Source organism: Channa argus, chromosome 11, assembly GCF_033026475.1.
Source record: "Channa argus isolate prfri chromosome 11, Channa argus male v1.0, whole genome shotgun sequence".
Classification (NCBI taxonomy): domain Eukaryota; kingdom Metazoa; phylum Chordata; class Actinopteri; order Anabantiformes; family Channidae; genus Channa; species Channa argus.
In genome coordinates, this window is record NC_090207.1 from 22,134,021 (window position 1) to 22,156,793 (window position 22,773).

At 38.1% G+C, this 22,773-nt stretch overlaps 1 protein-coding gene across 3 annotated transcripts; it reads right to left on the minus strand.

Moving 5' to 3' along the window:
- Positions 1-2,837: 2,837 nt before the first annotated feature.
- On the minus strand, positions 2,838-22,557 carry tango2 (transport and golgi organization 2 homolog (Drosophila)). 3 transcript variants are annotated; one of them, XM_067522488.1, is made up of 9 exons: positions 22,400-22,557; positions 21,196-21,305; positions 14,891-14,979; positions 13,674-13,793; positions 13,400-13,517; positions 5,223-5,290; positions 4,887-5,037; positions 4,198-4,302; positions 2,838-3,716 (listed from the first exon to the last, which is right to left on the minus strand). In XM_067522488.1, exons 2-9 carry the CDS (start codon positions 21,249-21,251, stop codon positions 3,596-3,598), a joined length of 828 nt encoding a protein of 275 aa, XP_067378589.1. In that variant the 5' UTR covers positions 21,252-21,305; positions 22,400-22,557; the 3' UTR covers positions 2,838-3,595. The 3 variants fall into 3 exon arrangements, with proteins under 3 accessions (XP_067378589.1, XP_067378590.1, XP_067378588.1); XM_067522489.1 differs by having other exon boundaries at positions 22,372-22,539; XM_067522487.1 differs by lacking the exon at positions 22,400-22,557 and adding an exon at positions 22,239-22,377.
- Between the last annotated feature and the right edge of the window lie 216 nt (positions 22,558-22,773).

Genomic DNA, 22,773 nt, shown 5'->3' on the forward strand with positions numbered 1-22,773 from the left:
ACAGTGCAGAGAAACACCCAAAAGATTAAACATTATTTATTACTGTTGAGGTATTACATCTATAACTGGCAACTAATCCATCTAAACCAGTTAACATTCTGAGAGCAAATAAATCTTTTGGCTTGTCCCTTCAGGAGTCGCTACAGCAGAACGAGTTCCTCACGTTGATTTTTGGCATGAGTAAATACACCGGATGCCCTTCCTGCCACAACCCTCCCATTTTATCGGGGGTCTAAATGTGACTTTTGTAGCCTTACACAGTGATTGTGTACCTGTCAACATGTAAAATAATACTGTGACAGTGCTTCAATCAAAGATTGTAGGGTCTTCTCTGTGGTCTTCCTAACATGTGCATTACACAGACCTCTAAAGAAAGCAGATGAGATACAGAGGCCTAAATATGTTACTGCTGATTATGTTGCAGTAACTCAAATTGATGTTCAACGTCTGACAGATGCAATTAACTGCTATTATGCTGAGCAAAACTGTGTTGTGCTTTGATTGTTTGTCCTCCTTCCTTTGTTTTTGTTAAATGCAAAAATCTCAATGAAATATAATTTTTTGCAATAATCCCATCAGCAATCTTTAACAGACTGTTCAGCCATAAACAACACTAATGTAATCATTATTCTATAGATTGCATTGACATAATATACAGTGAGCATATAAAAGAATCATCCCTTTGAAGTTTTTGAACCATGATTGATTTAATTTGTTTTTTTTTAATTTTTTATTATGTCAAAATGAAAACAGATCAAAGATCAACAGCTTTTGACTTGTCCCCTTCAGGGGTCACCAAAGCAGAATGTGTTTCGCATGTTATTTTGGTGGGAGTTTTTCCACCACATGGCCTCCCTGCCGCAAGCCTCCCATTTTTTATCTGGGCTCTAGACCTGCACCAGGGTGGCCCTTGGTTGATGGGCGGCACCAAACCTGGTGGCGTGGGATTTTAACCCACGGCCTTCAGCATCCCAACATAATGCTCTACTGCTTACCCACCCCTAAAGTAGTCTAAATTATTAAAAAAACTAAAATTGAAAATGATTGCATAATGATTCACCCCCTTTAAATTAACTCACCAAAATTATCACTGGCGGTTTCAGAAGTTACAGAGTTAAATGTAGATCAGCTGAGAGCAGTGAATGTGTGTAAAGTATTAACACACCTGTATGTGGAAGGTCCAGATAATGGTAAATCAGTAGAACACTCAAATCCACACTGTGAAAAGATTATTAAAAAGCAGAAGTCAGGCGATTCATACAAGAACATTTTCTAGTCAATAAAAATCTCTCAGATTAAACTAAATTCATCAATAATGTGGCACAAGTGTAAATCTGCTTCGAGCAGGCTGTCTTCATAAACTAAGTAACAGGAAAGAGACACAAAACTGTGACACATACGTACAGTCACTCCCACTGGAGAGCAATTGGACTGTTCTTTTGTCTTCATGGTGTAGAGTTTGATCAGGATAATAATTCACCAATATTTGGAACTTCCAGATACAGGTGTATTCATACTCTTATATATAGACTAAAATATACTATAATATATACTTTGGTGGGAGGTTTTATTTTTGCCTATTTGTACGAATGCCTGTTGGCAATTCTTTGTATTTAAATACATATTGGGAATGTTTGTATATTATTGTATCAAGATCTAGCTCAATTTTCTGGTAATTTCTCTCTCTCTCTGCACCTGCACACAGACCTCTGGATTATCACATTGCAATACTGGGGGATTGGGGGATTGTTCTACATCTGCAGCCCTGCTGTGCAAACACATGGACTCATTGAAATGAAGGGGGATGCTGTGTTTAATGACAGTGGTGATAATGTCACTATCTGTCTTAAGCCGAAAATATCTGTTTGGCTGATATTGACATGGCCTCATCATCCACTTGCTCCTGCTGAGTTATAACCTCAGACTAACAGCTGTTCTTTTGTCATGTTGTTTATTACAGTACAACGTATTTCTCAACGCTGCTATAAGCATGAAACCTTTACTTAGATTCAGAATGGACTGTTGGTTGATCTGCACTGTGTTGAAAAATGTCTGATACAGTAGGACAGCAAAAAGTCACCATGATTCAAACCTGGGTATTCTGACAGGTAAATGTAACTGCACCAGTTTTTCTCCTATTCTGTTACCACTTCAGTGTCTGTGTAAGGTAGAGTGGCTTCCTACTTCTGATCAGATCAAAATTCGAGAAATTTTATTTACATATTATTTACATACAAGTGCAGGTTAACATGATTTCAGTTGCATTGCATCAACTTGCCAGTTGAGGTCACTATTCACTAACAGTACGTCCAGAGAGCTGCGCAGTTGCTCAAAGCAGAAATTCACACATTCTCTAGTGTCTTATAATGGTCACATGCCCATAATCACACTGAAGGGAATTTTGCTTTCTGTAATCATTCCTCCTATGCCTCCAAGCCATGAACACAAATTTTCTTGCAAAGCAAATAATAGGTGGTTAAATCCACAGTCCTTGTTCTTTGCAATAATGTATTCAATTGTATATCTAAAGCTAGTTGGAGGTTTCAGCACTCTGAGATAATCAAATCCAGGGGATATTTAAAGTATATATAAAGACGTTCCCACTGTTTTTCATTGGACAGCTTTCTATTTAGTTTCGGTGACTGAATAGTAACAAACTGCCAGCAAAAAATCCATTTAATGACTCTTATTTGGAAGGCTCAAGCCTTATACTGTCTTCAGATAAAACATATTTTTGCACCAAGAAATTATTGTATTTGGATCTTGTCCCATAGAATAAAACTAATGTTGTGGTTTGTTAAAATGCATGCAATGCAGAAAGAAAGCAGCTACATGTATTTAGCAACAAATAAGATTTTATTTTTTTATTATTTGTGCCTGTACATCTCCTAGTGTGAATTTTTAGAGGTCAAATGCACCCAAATAAGAAAACAGAGAGAGGCAGGTGACTAATATACAGTTAAATGCAGAGATTACAGTGCATAAACACACAGCTTCTAAATGACCAGGGTTCTAACAGTGTGTTTGAAAAATAATTATACTTTATGGTAAGCCAAATATGAGTGTGATAAATATTTAACATGGTAATAATGCTGAAATTATGTTGTACAAGCCTGGGGCATAGTTCATTTCCAATGATAGGGTTGTACAAATCAGAAATTCAAAAAGAAAAAAGTGCACTATATTTACTCTGTTTCATGTATGTAAAAGGTAAAAATCTGACCAACACTGCATGACAATGTTGTGAGAAGGGGTATTAACTGCAGTTAATAAGTAAATTAACAGCAATCTGTAATAAATTCTTCTCGAAGCAAACCCACCATGCTGTTTTATGACATGTGAAATATTTTAATTGTTCTTTGGCAATTGTTTAAATTAGCACACCTGTTCATACAGTTCATCTTACCTTTATTCAAGAATAAGAAATGAAACTGTAGTCAATGAAACAGCGGACTAGCTAAAGTAAAAGTGCACATTAGTTTTCATGTTCACAAAGCTGTTACAGGTTGAGTGCAGCTGAAGATGGGAAGGGCCCAAGCTGTGGAAGTAAAGGTGAGGCAGAAAGGCACAGAGTGGGTTTTTCTCCATCATGTCTTCACACCTGAAGTTTGAATTGGAAAGAACTGACGCTCCATTTGGTTGGGTCCTCATCTAGCATGGTGCGCTCTGTGAATGTCACGTTATCTTCCGCGTCTATCAGGATTATTGTATTGGTCCTGACAGGGCATGGGCACAGGGGACATGAGGAAACAAATACAAAAAACATCACATGAATAAGATGACAATAAAAAATGGTTAAAAAACACCACAGGCACCTAACAGGAGAAAGACCAAGGACAACTATGATCATTTAAAAGGCACATTTGAGGTACTTATCCAAACACGAGAATGGGCAAGCAGTGCAGTAACAGACAGTGACTTGCTGAATGACACTTTGATGGCTCTGGCAAAGACTGACCCTCTGACCTTTTTGCTACAGGGACAGTCTCTGTATCCATTAATCTACTGTGGCTTCACAGTGCAGACAAGACCCTTTCATTTTATTGCTGTGAAAGATGAATTACACTGGGTATTTATTTTTTTAATAAACCAGAGGCTCTCTGTTGTCTATGATCCTGCAGCCTAGCTCAGTCCTGTCAGACACTTCAGGTGGAGACAAACAGGGGAAGAGATTTGCAGTGGGTGGAAGACACTGACCTTGTGCCATAATGAGATGAGCGAACACACACCGCTGACAGAGCCTGGATCATGGGTTTGCTGAAGCCATCACCCTGCATCTCCTGAAGTGGATCCGGTGAGTTCCTGTTAAACAAACACAATACACATACATAGAAGTCCGGCTTTTAAAGCATTGTATCTTTTGGAATTTCCACAAAGCATTTTAAACTCTTGAGTGATCCATTAAATCTACAAAATCTACACACATCTGTCTCAAACTTCAATGACCAAGATTGTCTAGACGTTTTTTTTCTCAACTCACATCTAACTGAAACCTCTTTCTTAATCTCAAGGTTAAAAAACAAACACAAAACACAATAGGTTATGCACTTATCTAGTTTAAGTGAGCCTGATGAAGCACATGAACATCAATTCATTCCTGAAATACTGGTCTGTCCTGATTCCATTCTTTGTGCTAAGCTCAGCTAAGCCAACATTATATTTATCATAAATATATGAGTGATATTCTGTCTTCTTCTCTAATTTGCCACAACAAAAATGTAACAACAACCACACTGCACTCAGTATTACTAGTGAGTGTATATGTACATACTCTCAATACTCAATTAAACAAGAAACTAAGGTGTAACAGCATTTAAACATAGATAGGAATAAAAATGAAATGTGTCTGCAGTTTTAGAATGGTTAAGTGGGTGTTCAACACTCACAGATCCTCATTATTTAGGATGCCGAGCAGCTCCTGCACCAGTCCATCAGACGACAGGGACTGGTTGTTGACAACGCTAGTGAAGTGCTGCTTGCCTTTCAACAATTTCTTCCATGGAGTATCCAGCAGTGAATTACTCAACCCATAGATTCCTGTTGAGGAGAATGGGATGTGAAACATACAGACAAATCATATGCTTGCAAGCTCTGTTATTGACCTTGTTCAACATAAACCAGGAATCTGACAATCTGAGAGCAATATCAACATAAATAGATCATATGCAAGAAGTAAATATGAAATGAGTGGTTTCTACAGCAACCATATTAAAAACACAGACCTGGGTTTAGACGGATGGGTTCAGGGCTGCCTCTGTTTCCATAGTAACACACAATGTCTTGTTTGGCTCTACACAGGACATGGTAAGATGAAAAATTAAAGAAAGCATTTAGTGATGATTTAACTTTAATTTAATGACTAATTATATAAGCTGTGTTGTAAGTCATAATACTTGATTTCTCTTGCGAATGTCAGTACAGCAATGAGGATGTTCAAAGGAGCACTACTAGAGGAAATAATGTAAAATGAGTGCTAAGGATGAAGGAGTGCACCATACAGTATTATTTAATGGCAGCCCTGACATATTGGAATTAAAAAGCCAATTTGATTTGTACACACAAATCACATGGGAAAACAAACATCATACTTAAAAGCAGCATTTAAATCTTATTTTAAAGGAACAACAGATTGAAATTAAGGCTTCAAAACAAAAATGAGTGCACAAAACCATTTAGTTACGGTATTAGGGGGACTTTATTCAGTCTGAAAAATCTGTCTGACATCAAGGGCATCTCTGACAGCTTTGGTACAGGAGGGTGAATAATAAATTACGATCAAATCCTTTGAACCAGTAGGAGAATGAAGTTTTTTTATGTCAATTTTATGACAGCCGTACCAGTGGCATCAGTCAATCTGAAATGTGCTGCAACACTGCTTCAATATCTAACTTGGAAAGTTTCCCAGTCAAGAGTTGGCAAGACAGAACCGAATATGCTGCTGGGCTTGTTGCTCTGCAACTAAATTTATTGGATCATTTTTAAAAACCAAGCTAGAAATCAGGGAAAAGATGTGTGTGCCTTACAGTACAAAATGTTTGCCAAGCTACAACAAGATTTCATTTGTGATGTTAAGAAAGAGAATTGATTAACCAATTAGTGGATTACCAATAATGTCAAAGATTTGATTAAAGAAATGTCCTAAGGGTGGATATCTGTTATAGTAGTTGTCTTTGTATATCTGGGCTGAAATAATGAGATTATTTATTACAATTTTATGATGTTTAATATATCTCTTGTAACAATATATAAATTAATCAAGACTATTAGGTAACTCAATCAATAAAGTAAACAATTCCGTTGTTATAATCAGTAAATGATGTACAGTACAGGATAAACATTACGCTCACCTGCAAATTGGATATTTGGTTTCAAGAAGTCAATAATTATTACTGTAACATATTCCAGGAAGGACCATTATCTATTACACGAACACAGCTTCACAGACAGAAAGGTTTAAAAGATGATGCTTTAAATAAGCTGGCTCTTTGCATTTTAACATTTACAGTAGTTGGAGGATGGTCTTAAATGATTTGATCTCATCAGTGGAGGAGCATTTGACAACTACTTTGGTTAGTTGGCAGTTTTACTTTTTTTTAATTCACACCATACTTTCCAGAGGGACAGTTTCATGTTTACTTAAACGTTAGCAACAGACTGAGGGAATATTGAGATGACACAGATAGACATGAATAAATCTCACAGACGCACACTGTCACTTTAATTCCCTACAAATAATTACATATAAACATGCTTGTCTACAGCTGGCCCTTGTGAAAAAGTCATTATTTTCTGTTCCAAGGTCTTGTGTAAATTTCATGGGCAAACAGTTTGTAAAGCCAGGACAATATGTGTCCAAGTAACGGAGAGAAAATCCTAAAGCTGTTTGTTGAGACGACCTCTGTAACGATAACAAATCAAAAGCCTTAATATCGTTTCCAACTGTTACCTAAGCCAAGGTTAACAGTCTAAATAATGTACTTTTCTGTGTTCTATTACTACAAACACAACGGCACTGGCCAATGCTGACTGGGGTGGTAGCAGTGACCACTTTTATGTGCATGCATACTGTAGCAGCTTAACAGGAGCCAGAGGGAGCTCTAACCTGAAGGGAAAGAGAAGCTTTGACTTATTGTCAGTTCTGCTGTGGACAAACACAATGTCTGAAATACTATTTTCATCTTGGTACTGCAACGTGCAGCCAACAATACCTCAAGCCTTTGAGGTATTGCTGGTGTCTATATAGCAGTATATATACACTTTTCCTGTGATGTGCATCAAATTGGCTGTGGTGGAGGCAAGTGGAGGATTTGTAGGTAGATGGCTCTATTTCTGCTATTTCAAGTCCCATCAGGTGTGCTTTGGGTTGATTTGAGCTGAGATGAGGGAACAGCAGGAGGTCAAAGCCACTGGGCAGTGAGAGAACGAGGAGGGACGAGTCAAAAACAGGCTTTTTCAGATCTCAGACAGAGATGTAATCAGTATGCTGGCAGGGAGACGTTCTAATGAAGAGTCCTCTATACTGAGGCTGCAGAGCAGTCTCCACATCGCCAGCTGTGGTGTAGTTGCCGGGAGATGGTTGGAGGAGCTTTCAACATTATTAGCTCAGAATGTAGATAGGCATGTTGGAGGGGGCTCCTGGGAAACGACAGCATGAGCTCCCATAACCAATCACAAACATCGTAAAATGGACAACCACAGATGCAGACATTAGAGGAATGTGACTAAAAAATAGATTTCATTTGTCCATTTTTAAATCATTGTTCACTATATTGGTGCCTGATTTTCTGATTGGCTTAGAGTGAAATATTGTTAGAACTACTAAATGGATCATCATGAAACATGGTACAATAGGCCCACCCAAGGTGCCCAGCAGACGAATGACTTTGGTGATTCTATGTCTCCTAATTCCACTGTGAAGTTGACACTTGAGGTTTTATATTAAATTATTTTACCACCCTTGAATGGTACTATTATAATACTTGAGCAATCCAGTGAATTCTCATTTATGAGGTCAAAAACGTTTGTGGCTGACAACAGGAAAGTTAATACCATTCTCATCCACCTCAGCTACTTAATGCTAATTAGCAAATGCCAGCACAGTAATGCGCTGAACTAAGATGTCACTTGTTGTTAAACTTTACATTTTTGCCTCAGATCTTTATGTTAGCATGGTCATTGTGATAATGTTTCTAATTGTAAAGCTGGGACAATTAGTAAAGTGACCTCCCATTGTGTCTGGGATTGTTGACTGGCAGACCACAGTATGTATGTTTGCAGCACGGTGTGTCAGACAGAGTGGTGAGTAACACTTCCTTCCTCTTCACCCTTTATACCACGAACTTCAGCTACCAGACTGAGTCGTGCCACCGTCAGAAGTTTTCTGATGACTCTGCCATAGTTGGATGTATCAGTAAGGGTGACGAGTCTAAATAGAGGGCTGTGGTGGATAACTTTGTCACATGGAGTGAGAAGAACCATCTGCAGCTCAATGTGGCAAAGAAAAAGCAACTGGTTGTTGATTTGAAGAGGGCCAAGGCACTAGAAACTCTATATAGGGTCACAGTGTGGAAGTTGTAGAGGATTATAAATACCTGGGAGTGTTTATTGAGAATAAATTGGACCTGGTTAAGAACAGTGAAACCCTCTACAAAAAGGGCAAAAGCCACTACTATTTCCTGAGAAGGGTCAGGACCTTTAACATCTGTTGGAGATGTTTTATTAGTCTGTGGTTGCTAGTGTGATTCTGTTTGCTGTTGTGTGCTGGGGCAGTGGAATGAAAGCTTAACCTTTTTTTTAATTTTTATCTTATTCTCTTTCTTTGTTTATATGTCATGTTCTTATGCACAAGTTCCTACTCCGGCATGGGAGACTGGGAAGAAAGCAATTTCCCCTCAGGGATTAATAAAGTATTTTTGATTCTTATTTTGATGACAACATCAGTTACTTTATATGACTTAAATGTGACTCCAAACTTAATAGAAATACTCTGTGATTTGATATGAAATCTCATCATACCTGACCTTGAGAAATTATCCTAGCAAAGAGAGCCTTCATGTCGTTAGACAGGCCTCCATTGAAGGATGGTATTCAGTTCTCCTCTGTTGTAAAAATGACCCCATGCTAACATCTACAGTTGAAAGCCAAAGTCAACATTACTTTATTTTTATTTGTGTGGCAATCTTTAGACAATTAGGTTCACTCAAAAAACAATGCAGGCTACATTTGAGATATTTACTGTTAATGTCTGTCCATGTCACTGTACGTGAATGGGTTCTCCACACAGGTATCTTGGTGCTTGAAAAAAGCAAATACTCACAGTAGTTCATCCATCCCTCCCCTCTGGAATGTGTGTATCTGCAACATCACTGTTTTTCACTTATTCATCTCTTGAACACATTTCTGCTAAGAATTACAACACATGGTTTTAGGCAATAAGATTGAACCAGTTTCTTAAAGTTGTTTTTAGAAAAACAACCTCACTGCTTGACTTAAAGTGCACTAAAGGAGGCACATCTTTGCAGGCAAACATCAGAGGAGATATTCATTAAAATGGATCTCTGGGCATTGACTTTAAAGTACCAGCAACATAAAGTGGGATCAGAAACCTGAACTATAGAAATTTCAGATAAAGTGTTGGATATGGGGTCCTGAGAGGATCTTACAGAGAATATCTGAAATGGAAATTTACATGTATATCCCACTGTGGGGTGGCTCAGTCTTATGTTCTGGAACACGCAGTGTGGCACTGACTAAATCGCTCACATGCAGAACTCATTTGAACTTTGTTATACATTATTAAGCAAGACAATATTGGTTTAACAAGAATCACATTTGCACACAGGCAATGCATAAATCAGTGTCAGACTGAAATAATTTAAAGTGTCTGTTGTGCACCCTTTCTCTCAAATGAATCTCAATATGGATAATCTCATACACACGCGCACACACACACACACGCGCACACACACACACACACGCGCACACACACACACACACACACACACACACACACACACACACACACACACACACACACACACACACACACACACACACACACACACACACACACACACACACACACACACACACACACACACACACACACACACACACACACACACACACACACACACACACACACACACACACACACACACACACACCGAATGAAGACAACAAATGGCTAAAAATTGTAGGCACATTTTATCAGATGGCAGCCACACTGTAACTGATGTTATGGAGCTTCTTTCTACCCACCAGAGGGTAGATTTGGACAGTTTCTGATTTGGACAATAAACACCTAATTTCCTCTATACTGCTCAACACACTACAGTATAAAAGCAAATAGGCTGGTAATGACAGTGTTTATTAAAACGTTTTCTTTCTGTCAATATGAGTCATCTGTGTCTGCAGTGAACGTGGCTCCGATGGGTATTTGTGAAGAAATACATTTACAAGACTTTCACAGCACGAAGCTCTGTTGAGCAACAGATGACAGCTTGCTCAAAGTGGCTCTAAGACATAAAGCATTATCACAACATAAGCAGTGTCTTTCACTTTGCTCTTGACTCATGGGTGTGATAGCAGGAATGCCACTGGGCCACTGCAAGTGCAACTAGGACTCCTGATCTTATTGTGGACATTTGCAACCTGATGGATTCAGCCTCGGAAAAACCACAGTTAAGCCATCTTGCTGATTTTGTGTGTTTAATACTATGTAAAAAATAATAATAATAAAAAATTAATAATCAAAGATTCTTCAAAAGCGTTTGGATTTGTCCAGATAATAAGGTGGAGTAAAAACCGACGGAGAACAGTAAGTAATTTAAAAAGATTCAAGACACAGCTAAAGACACAGCATGTCATTAGGAGACATTAAAAACTAAAGATTTTCAATGTTTTCTCTGATATAATGTTAGGTTAATTAGCTGACTATGGACAGTTGATAAATTTGCCTGTAACGGTTGCCGTTTCCTCTGTCTCTAATCATGGACATATTGTTTTAATAGACTATGACATATCCATATTATCAGATTACACTGGAGGAAAGCAGCTGATTAAATGATAGATTTTATGATATTACAAGACTAACACAATATGAAGCCAACCTCTGTCTCTAACCTAGAAGACATGCTTAAAATACGAGGAAAGGATTGTACAGGAATAAGAAAATGCCATTTGAGAGGAGACTGTGCTTGAGGCCATGTTACGAGGATACACAGATCAGGACACCTTACTTCAAAAGAAAACCCTGATTTTTTTTCCCTGGCAGGGATGTGTATTGCAGCTGAACTTCTAACCTCTGTCTGGCAGAAACTGAGACCTGTTTCTATGCCAATTGTCTACAGGGGCTCCCATCCATGACATCTATCTTTGTGTGGACTGATCTCACTTAGATTTTTCTCTTTTTACCAGTTCATCAAATTCCATTAAGGCAGGAGCGTAAAGCAGATGAGGGGAAAACACAAGCCTAAATCCAAAAAAGTGTAAATTTGTAAGTGTAAATAAAAACAGAATATCATCAACCCATAATTTATTCAAAATAGAACAATAAACAACATATCAGATGTTGAAACTGAGACATTTTACCATTTCATAGAAAATATAAGCTCATTTTGAATTGGATCACAGCAACACATCATAAAAAATGGGAAGAGGGGCAACAAAAGGCTGAAAAATTAATTGGGAGGAGCATTTGAAAACTATTTAGGTTAGTTGGCAACAGGTCAGTAATATAACGATGTATAAAAGGAGCATTTCACAGGCAGAGCCGCTCAAATGTAAAGATGGTCAGAGGTTTAATTTAAGAAAACTTTTCCTCATTGTAAAAGTTTGAAGACTTTGAACATCCCACCACCATCTACACTATATCATCAAAAGATTCAGAGAATCAGGAGGAATCTCTGTTCGCAAGGGACAAGTCCAAATATCAAAACTGGATGGGTGTGATCTTCGAGCCCTCAGGCAGCACTACATTAAAAACAGGCATGATTCTCTACTGGTCATCATTGCATAGGCTCAGGAACACTTTCAGAAATCACTGTCTGTGAACAGAGTTGGATTGCAAATGGGAGTTAAAGCTATATCATGCAAAGACGAAAGCCATATGTGACTACGATCCAGAAACACCACTGTGTAATTTGGGCCAAAGCTTGTTAAAAATGGTCAGAGGCAAAAAAACAAAAAAACCCAACAAAAAACAAAATGAGATGAATCAAAATTTGAAACTGTTTTTGGACGCTGTGTCCTGCCGATTAAAGAGGAGAGGGGCCATCCAGCTTGTTGTCAGTGGACAGTTCAAAAGCCTGCAACTCTGTTGGTATGGGGGGTTCATTATTGCCTGTGGCGTAGGCAGCTTACACATCTAGAAAGGTTCCATTAATGCTGAAAAGTACATAGAGGTTGTAGAGCAACGTATGCTTCCGTCCAGACAATGTTTCTTTCAGAGAAGGCATTGCATATTCCAGCAAGACAATGCTAAACCACATGCTGCATCCATCAAAACAGCATGGCTTCACAGGAGAAGAATCCGGGGGTTGAAATGGCCTGTCTGCAGTCCAGACCTTTCACCAGTAGGGAACATTGGGCACATCATAAAACAAAAAATCTGGCAAAAAGGCCCAGGACTATTAAGCAGCTAGAATCCTGCATCAGACAAGAATGGGACAACATTCCTCTGCTAAACTCCAGCAACTGGTCTCCTGACTTACCAGACATCACAGACAGTTGTTTAAAGAAGAGGGGCCGCTACACAATGGTAAACATCACCCTCTTTCAACTTTTTAAAGATATGTTACTGGCATCAAATTTAAAATGAGCCAATATTTTTCATGAAATTATAAAATGTCTCAGCTTAAACATCTGATATGTTTTTTATGTTCTTGACATATGAACAGGTGTTCCTTCAGAATTTTAATGCTGGCTCTTTCACAGAGAATTGTTTTAGTTCTGCTGGTATAGGGCTCAAGAGATGAAGACACTGCTTTTGTGGTTTCAATCCAAGTTAAGGCCAGAACTCTGAGGAGCAGAGCTACAACCTATTCTCAACAAGTTTGAAAATCTCTGAGTTTGAATCCTTCAGTATTCGAATATGTCACTTTCTCTGATGTGTAGCCCATAGCAAGTCACTTCATAACACCCACACATCGCAATAAGAACTTAATATCTTTCTCAATATCTGAAAGTCTTATGCAGTCATGTTATGTATTTTCCTTACCTCTCTGGAATACATTTAACTTGTGAAATGTCTTATGTTGGCAATATGGCTGTTTACTGAAAGAAACTTGTCTTCTTCTACAGCCAAGCGTCACTGCTTCAAAGATGCTCATGTTAACACATCTTGAGCTTTATAAGCTGACTATAAACTCAAATGAATTTTTCCCCAACTTTCACTCACTTGAACTCTGCTGTGATGATGTTGAAGCCATTGTACAGTTGGCCTTCTGCTGACACTTTCTTCAGGTAGGCGTAGCTGTCTAGATCCTTGTCTATAAGGTAGTTAGACACTAGAAATCCTGCAGAATGGCAACAGAAAGAAGAAATGGGTTTTAAATTATGCAATTCAACTATGTATTATGTAATTAAACTGCACAACAGCTACATAATTAAGTAATCTGAAGTGTAGGTGATTATGGTTACGTCGGATATATGATTTAATTCTTTTGTGTCACCTCTTCCTTGTGCATCAGGGTTGAGACGGCCTTCCATGTAGTTGGTAACTGCTGCCAGCTTGCCTCGCTTGTTGATTCCCAGCCATGATCCTCCTTCCTTACCAAATTCCAAGTCTAGCCCTATTTACACAGATGTAGTAAAATGTTTATTAAAAGAGCTCTAATGTTTACTAGACTTTATCTAGAAGTAAAATATACTGCACATTGGTAATAGCCATTCAGTTAACAATTATGTTCATGTGTATTTGTTGTCAAACACAACAAATGTCCATTTTCCATAAAAAAAACTCTTTTCTATCTTTCCCTTGTTCATGTTTAACGTAGGGCAAGAAAATGACACCAAACAGCACAATAATAAATACGATACTTACTGAAGACAGTCTACTTATTAGTCACCAAAGGCATACAGGAGTTTTTAATTCAAAACACACACCATTTTTAGTCATGTCTGTATGGTATATAAGAAATATAGGTGCAGTATGATTTTTTGGACATACTTATTGGATTACCATCATGTATAGGTTTAGCAGTAATAAAATAAATCCAATCTATTAGTGAAATTAGATGTTTTCTTTCCATATTCCTCTTCATCGTTTGACACAAAAAAAGGTTGGGCTTTGCTGGTCTAGTACACTTTCTGGTGATCAATAAAGACAGATGCACTTAGTGTACACTGATAGTGACCAAGAAAGCCACAGGCTCTTATTCCTCTGGGGGTAGATAGAAAGCTAGTCTTATCCCACTGGGAGCTATAGCTTACTTCCTGTCTTCCTGTCATGCTATGTCTCCCTTAGGGGCCTGCCCCTCAGCCCCCGCAGATAAGACACAGCCATTTATTCCTGTCACACTGCATAAAACCAGCCATCAATTAAAGGCCTACTAGTGGAGTCCTGACCCCTCTATTACAAAGAGTAGAGGAGAGTGATGAACAACACAGCCATCTCTGTGTCTTTTGCAGAATTCCTATTGGACACCAGTCAATTAAATAGTTTAGCATGGGTCACCATGTCCTGTGATGTAGAGGAGGAAAACTGGATTCTGACATGAAGGAGAAATCTGTCTCTCTGATTACTGAAAGCTGTTTAGCCTTGAATAAAACCATACTCAAGTGCTGCTATTAAAGCCACGTTTTTGCATTTCACTTTGCAACAGAGACAATGAAAAAGATATTTACTTTTTGTTATTTATGTAGCCATTTATTAAATGCACCGACTTACCGCTGAGGATGTCACTGTTGGTCCCCCAGAAGTCTGCAGCCTTGGACGGCCTGCTGTAGACCTCATCTCTGTTGGCAGCCAAAATTAGCCTTGGGAGAGAAAGAGTGGTTGGATGCATTTGTACTTTCTGTTCATTCTATGAGTCTTTTTTATTTTCTCTTGCACCTTCAGCAAATCTCCTTCTCCATTGTCTTCTTTTCCAGTAGCAGGTGATCATTTGTTTCCAATAATCAGCCAAGACATTAAACCACCTGTGTAATATTGTGTAAATCCCCCTTGTGCAGCCACAAAAGCCCCATCCACTGAGGCACGGACTCCACAATCTTTAAATGAGTCCTCTGATATCTGGCACCAAAACATCAGCAGCATTGCGTTTTGGTCATGTAAGCTATGAGGTGGGGCCTCTGTGGATCCAACTCCCATAGTGCATCCCAAAGCCATCTCCTACCTAGATAAATTATGAACTTGTGCGCTTAGCTTTACACATGATGTAAAACAAAAATATATGATTCATTAGACAAGGCTGCTCTCTTCCATTGCTTCATGGTTCAGTTATGTTTCTTAGCGATTGTAGACAATTTGGATGGTGAAGAGAAGTAGCATGGGCATTCTGAACAGTGAGCAGGTATGAAGCCTGTATGCAGCAAGCTGTGATGCACTGTGTAGCCGTGTGCTCTGTCACCTGTCATCTATAGCCAACAAAACCAACAAAACAGGACCAGACATTCTTCATGCGCATTAATAAGTGGGCATCTATATGACCAGTTCACTGGTTGTCCTTCTTTGGACTATTGTGGTAGGTACTGATCACTGCAGAATGTGAACACCCCACAGAACATATTGTTTTGGATATGCTTTAACCCAATTGTCTAGCCATCACACTTTGGCCTTGTCAGCTAGGATCCTTATGCTGGACCATTTATTCATTTACTGCATAATGTATGTATTCCATCGCTTGACATGTGCCATTTTAACGAAATAATCCATGTATTACCTATAACTGAGGGTTGCTGCAGAGGTGTGGCTGATCAGGTGTTATGTTTGTATCCTGATATTTGTTTTTACAATAGGTCTTGGGTTGAGAGAACATAAGATTCTTTTATGCCATGGCTATTCTTTATTTGTATGCTTTTTTTACCTTCTAGGGACAGCAACACATTGTCACACACAAGCAACTGTAATATAAAGCTTCTAGCAAAAAGCTAATTTGGCTGCAAATCAGAACAAAGCATTCAAACATAAATGTATGTAGGTCTATGACCCATGCACATCCTAATATCAGGTTTGCCTGCAATTTATGAGATGGTCATTTTACAAGTGACTTGACCATCTCATCAGGATTTCCATCTTTAAAGGAGTGTCAGATGTCTCCAGGAGCCTTCAAATGCAGTAGAGACTTTTATTTTACACAGTGATTAGGCAGTACAAAAAGGATACAAAAAGTCATGGAGGATGAACTTCTGACAATGACCAAAAGAAGGAAGATCAAAAATAAGATACCAAACATATGCGTCAATATAGAAGTGTCAGAAAGCTAATCCTAACACGGAGAAAGTAAAGTAAAAAAGAATTTGTGAAGCCTCAGCTGTGTCAGAGCAATGCAGCAATTTGAAAAAGCTGCCTTTTTTCACTTGAACCATTCTGCACGGTGTTTTAGACTAATGAATGCCCTTTCATTCATTTCAGACAGTCATTGATTACACTCTATCCAGTGCATTACAAAAATCAATTTCGAGAAAGGGATGGACAATGTTGACAAAATGAATATATGATACTATCACACTGTTATGTCAATACTAATGGTATAATATTGACTAATGCAATCACATTTAATGCAAACACCTCATACAGTCATGTTAAAAAGTAAGTAACCCTCTTTTCATTTTAAATCTACGATTTTCTTGTGTAAAAACATTACACAACAAGACCAACAACAATTCAAATCCTCTGATTGCAGCGAGTCTTAGTATGACAAATATAACCTCAGGCGAACAACAACATCATATCAGGCCAATATTTATTTAATAAAAATGAACTGTACTTTGAACAGATTTAAGCTCTTTGTCCAATATGAACATCTTATTTTTTAACTTTGTAACCTCTTAAACTATGGAGAGAATTATTATTACACACTCACAGAACTTTATAGTGCAGAGCCTTCAGTTTCCAAAGATACAAGAGGCATTAGGTTGATCGTTCCACATGATGTGTCTATAAAATGCAGCACAAAAGGTTTAAACAAATTGCTCAACGATGGAAAAAATAAAGTCTGGGTTCACATATTTCACTTGTAAGAATACATTTGCTATAGAACCACTGGAGAGTGAAGACTTTGAACAACACAGTTTAGAGGATGCATGATTTTTTTCCCCCTCACCTTAAAGCTTCCTACTTAAAATAAAACCTGTCAAAATCTGTACTAGATAGGTAAAACACACCATCTACATCTCTTTAAACAAAGCTGTATGTGCCTGTCCCACACCAGTAGGTGCATGTGTTCTACCCAATTTGAAATCTGTTTATTTCCAAACCAAGGCTAAGAGAACTTTTACTGCAACAAATAACAGTGAACACACTTGGACCTTCATTATTGTTCAGGGTCTCACATCTGTTAATGTTACATTAACAATTACAAGCTGCATTGTGACCTATATCTAATACAACACCAGCCATTAGCTACTGCAAAGCTTTACTAGCAGGTACTACAGTCAACTGCGTAGCATGGAAATTTATCATCATACAGGCTATAACACTATTTCCTCTCCAAAGCTGCCTGTAACATAGAAATAAACATACCTAATACCTACAATTCAACCTGATTTACTCTTGTCTAGAATGCTTCAACTAGGGTTTAATCCAAATTCTATGTATTGAATACACATAGTAAAGGAAAAAGACACAGGCTCTTCTCCAACTAGAACTAATGCTGCAGCGCCTCAGGTCTGCATCAATTCACCCGTCATCTACAGCTGATTGAGTTAACTGCATTTCAACCAAGTTCTCTTGTAATACTCTGCTTCCACCTTACTGTCTTTGTTGACTGACAATAATAATCTCAGTATGTATCAGTACGTAGTATTAGACACAAAAATCTTTTTTCCTTCCTCCTAAAGTTCAGTTGCCTCCAGCAACAATCCATAATGCAAAAATTAAGCACGTTTCCTCCTACAAAGATTAAAAGTGTTTATTGTCATATGCACAGATAGAACGCATGTTTCCCTGTACAAATATCTTAAATATCTACAAATACCTCATATAGAATTTATTAGTAGAAAATAAAATGGAGCTATGGATCTATTTTGTGTGCAGGCTTTGATCTTTTTTAGCTAGACTCTTTTTCCTGTTTTAAAGTCAGTCCCTTGGAGTGTCCAGGTGTATTAGAATATTGCTTGGTTTGACAATCTGTCCCTGAAATCTGAAATATATAATCAAGTCGTAACTGTAAACAGATGAAAGGGCCACTTTTAAAAACTTATTTTCAAGCAGCTCAGCAGTATGTTTTGAGTTGCAAACAGTATCTCTTCCTCATCAGTCCACACTGTTGCTGGATCAACACCAGGTTGAGACTACATGGGAAGCGAACCTAAAAAAGTGTTCTGCTACGTGTAGCAGGAACTGTAACATAAATTACAATAAAACCGAATAGTATCAAGTTGTACAAATACACATCTTCAAAATAACTGTGGAAAGTGAAAAGAGATCCCCTCTACATGACATTTGTAAACATGAATTAGCATTTTAGCAAAGAATCTTATCACACAGGTATATACTACACAGAAAGAGTAAATTAAATCTATTGATCACTACACTTTACTATGCTTCCTCTGATCTTGGCAACGGTGTCTAAGGCAAGAAGCAGGATGCTGTTTGAGGGCAGACACATAAACCAAACTGATCTAATGGGGGTCGACCTCACTGCATCTAGGCTAATGATATCCTGTTCCTATGGCACTGTGTGAGCAACCACTTCTCCTGAAAACAAACCCAACACTAATGATGCTACACAATAGAGAGCATCTGCTGTTGGATCCGGAGGGATAAAAATAAATTAATTAATAAAAAGGAAAAAAACACATTTGAGCAGCTCACTGCTGTATGAGGCATGGTGAGAAGCAGAATGGCAGCCTTGCAGCACTCACAAGAGGTTTTCTTTGGATTTTATTGTTTTTGAGCCTTTGCAAGTTATATCAGAAAATAGTTAGAATTCCATGAAATTTGCATTAGCTATTTAAGCGGGGGCTTGGTGGCACAGTGGTAGAGATGGGATGGGTTAGTGTGCAGTAGGCTGCGGGTTAGAATCCCACCCCACAAGGTTCGGCCCCACCCAGCCTCCAAGGGGCACCTTTGGCTGGACCCCAGTCCCGAGCCCGGACAAAATGGGAGGATTGCAGCAGCAAGGGTATCCTGCGTAAAAGCTTATGCCAAATCAATATTATTTATGAAACTGTTTTTGGTGTCCAAGTAGCTTTATTCTAAAGCAACCATTATTAGACGATGATATATTTCACAGAATAAGTGAAAACATTACCCTCGTGGTAGTGCTAAAGGAAAAAACAAACAAAATAAAAATACATGTGGCACTTTGAGTTACACTTCAAGTGTCTAATTGGGAAGCTGCCATGATATATAATGAACATATTCCTCTTTCCATGGGGATCAACCTATAAAGCTTTGGAATCTCTATGAGTATCCTTCTTCAGCCAGCAGTGGCCCACAATTGGCAGATTACTGGGAGTAACCACATACTTCTAAGGGGATAAAAAAAATAAATCAGCCACATAACTGCAAAAGATTTATGAAAAATGGTCGGAATACTGTTTGTTTAGTGCATCACTTTCAACTTTTGAAGTGCAATAACCATAGCACCTTATCAAGGCTACTACTAGAACATAGAGAAAAGACAATGGCTACCCTTAAGGAAGAGTAATAATTATAGGTCAAAATCATATTACTGTACTGCTTGGTTGATTGAGCTCAGAAACATAAACTCTCAGCATATGTGAAATCACTGAGTCATTTTTGCTGAACATGAACCCATTTAACCCCTGCAGATAGATTCCTGTCATTTTGCACTGCGGGAGTTTAATAATTGTATCTAATGAAACTTTAATCTTGCTTTCAACCCAATTTATTTTAAGTATACTGCACTTTCCTTTTGATCTAAATACCACAGCAGCATAACAACAGTACATCTGCAACATGTAGATTATATATAGCACGGATGTAACCAAATTAGGACACATTACATTTCACCTTTCCCCAGGTTTATGTCTGAGTCAGTACTCATAACACACTTCTGCTGTGATCTCCTTAGGCAGGGTCAGACTCCCAGAGGGAAGGACACAGATGGACTGTGGGCAGGTAGAGAGCTCACTCTCAAGCTCTGGGGGATTAAAATCAGCTGGACTCCATATCGCACTGTAACTAACAGTGCATGCAGTGCTCTGGTCTGCACTGGCCACTAAAAGATGGGTGCATTCACCACTGGGTAGGACACATGGAGGTTACGCAAACCTTTAAAATAGTAGATTAAAGCAACAATGTGCCTGAGTTTCTGTAATAACTGTTCTTTCTGTTTGTGACAAAGCTGATTGTCATGCAAGGCAACATTCTACTTTTGAACTGAGAAAAATGGAAAATAAAGTTGTTTGAATTATGGTTGAACCTAATGTGCAGAGCTACATGCATTGTGTTCGATATATAGCTAGTGTAGTACTATAAAATTATAGTAGATAAATGCATGTAAATATATAAAATAGATTGCAAAACTACAGAAAACAAAGATAAAAGAACTTGGTAACACTGGTTGACAAATAGAAAAATCTTCTTTATTATACCAACGCATTTTGCCACAAGACCTTCATCAGGGCAGTTTATCATTGGACTGACTCATGAAGTAGCGACAGCACACCTCCCCTAAAACTACAGTAAACAACATTCTCTCCTTTTAATTATTTGCTAATATACTGTGATTAATGTGTGTTTGCACCTAAAAAAAAGGACAAATACAGTATATGTTGTTTAGCTGCTTGTTCCAACACTTCGCTGAAGTGACACAAACACTAAAATATTCAAACCCTGCGTTTTTAATAGATAATTCAGAAAAAAATATCATGCATTATTTTTGTATACACATCTCCTGACAATTCAGCCACCTGGCATACAATGTACCATGTCTTTGAGTATACCGAGCAATCCTAGATAGCCGTTATGTTTGTAAGGTATGTGAAAGTGGCCTTTCTAATATACCAATATTTCATTAAGCAAAATGAGTATCCAAAATTGTTGAAAAGTTAACATCTCACCTGTAGGCATTTTTGGATACTGGCCGGGGGTCAAACTTGAAGAAAATGATACACATTAATGTACTGGGGGTTTCACTCAATCCACATTTGCCTTCAATTATTTGCAAAATCTGACAAAGAGAAAAAAGAAAAAAGAAATATTAGTAAATTGTGAAATGTGAAAGAACTGTAGACGTTTGAAATAAAGACATCCATTGTGAAACAGGATTATGATGTCGTAAGACTGGTCTGGGTGTCATGCAAATTATGCAATAATATACAGATTCAGACAGCAGCTAAAAGAGTTGCTCATTAGTTGTGGTGATACAAATCTTGAGAAATAAGAAATAGAAATAAGACTTGAAGATGTTTGATATCTTTAGTCATCAATACACATATACTTCTTTAGACAGTGAATATTTCAATAATCAACGAATTTAGCTTTTTTTAAGGTACCCTCCAGAGTGCCTACTGTGTATACCCCAATGAACATGACATATGTTCAGTAAAGTGAATGTCAGAGATTGTACGTTAGTAAAATGTACGTTACTGTAATCATTCTTTTAACTCTGGTGAGTGCAAATGAAGAATTTAAGTAAGAGAAGATTAGAAGTGAAGTCATTCAACGATGCGCGAGGTGAGGTAAACTATAATCACTGATAGACCAAGCTGGTAGTTTGAACTACTTATGAGACAACAACATAAGTTAATGTCCTAATAACACTTCATCAAGGAACAAGCAGCATAATGTGGCAAGCTGCTAAAAACAGCGTTGATTAACAGCGTTAGTGTCCTAGAGATGAGCTAGCCAAACAGGCTAGCCACTATATGTTAACTATGTGGTTGGGACGACAGGAATCCTGTTTTGAAGCCAAAACATTAACGTTACTTTAGTAACACAATAAAATATGGTTAGTTTGACCTCTGCCAACACACAAATTTCAGCATGACTTGTTAAACTAAGCAATAACCAGCAAAGTTAACCTAACATTAACGTTAGCATTTAGTAGTCAATAGCGTTTCCGTAACGATGACGTGAAAAATGCCACGAAAATTTTAAATACCTATTTTAACTTGGTTATGTGCCACACATTATAGTGCTAAAAACATTTCTTCAGCAATTTTACTGTCAACTTGCTGCCTTTTACACCGTTGATTGGCGTCAACCAGTTGTACTCACTGCCCCTTGACACTCACTGTTGACAAAGTGAAAGGAAGTGCTTACATAGAGTGATCTCGATTTGCGTCTCAACTCGTTTCGCAAGGCTCCACAGCGGGTATAAGGTCCTACTTTCTGTGCATTGTCCCATGCCACCACCACTCCCAAACTCCGCCCAGAGTGGTACTCTGACTACAAAAACAAGCGCACATTATAGAACTTGCGCACATACAACAGGGCTCTGGACTTCACTGTGATTGGCCAGTCAGTTTACAACGACGCTGTAATGGAGGGAATCTTATTTCCGGTTAGATAGTTAGAGTCACAATAAAAGCATCCATACAATAAACTGATTTAAAACAGGTTCTTAGACTTTGCTTGCTGAGAAAAAATCTGGAGAAGAGGGCTTTTTTATTCCAAATGTATTAGGCGCAAGAGCT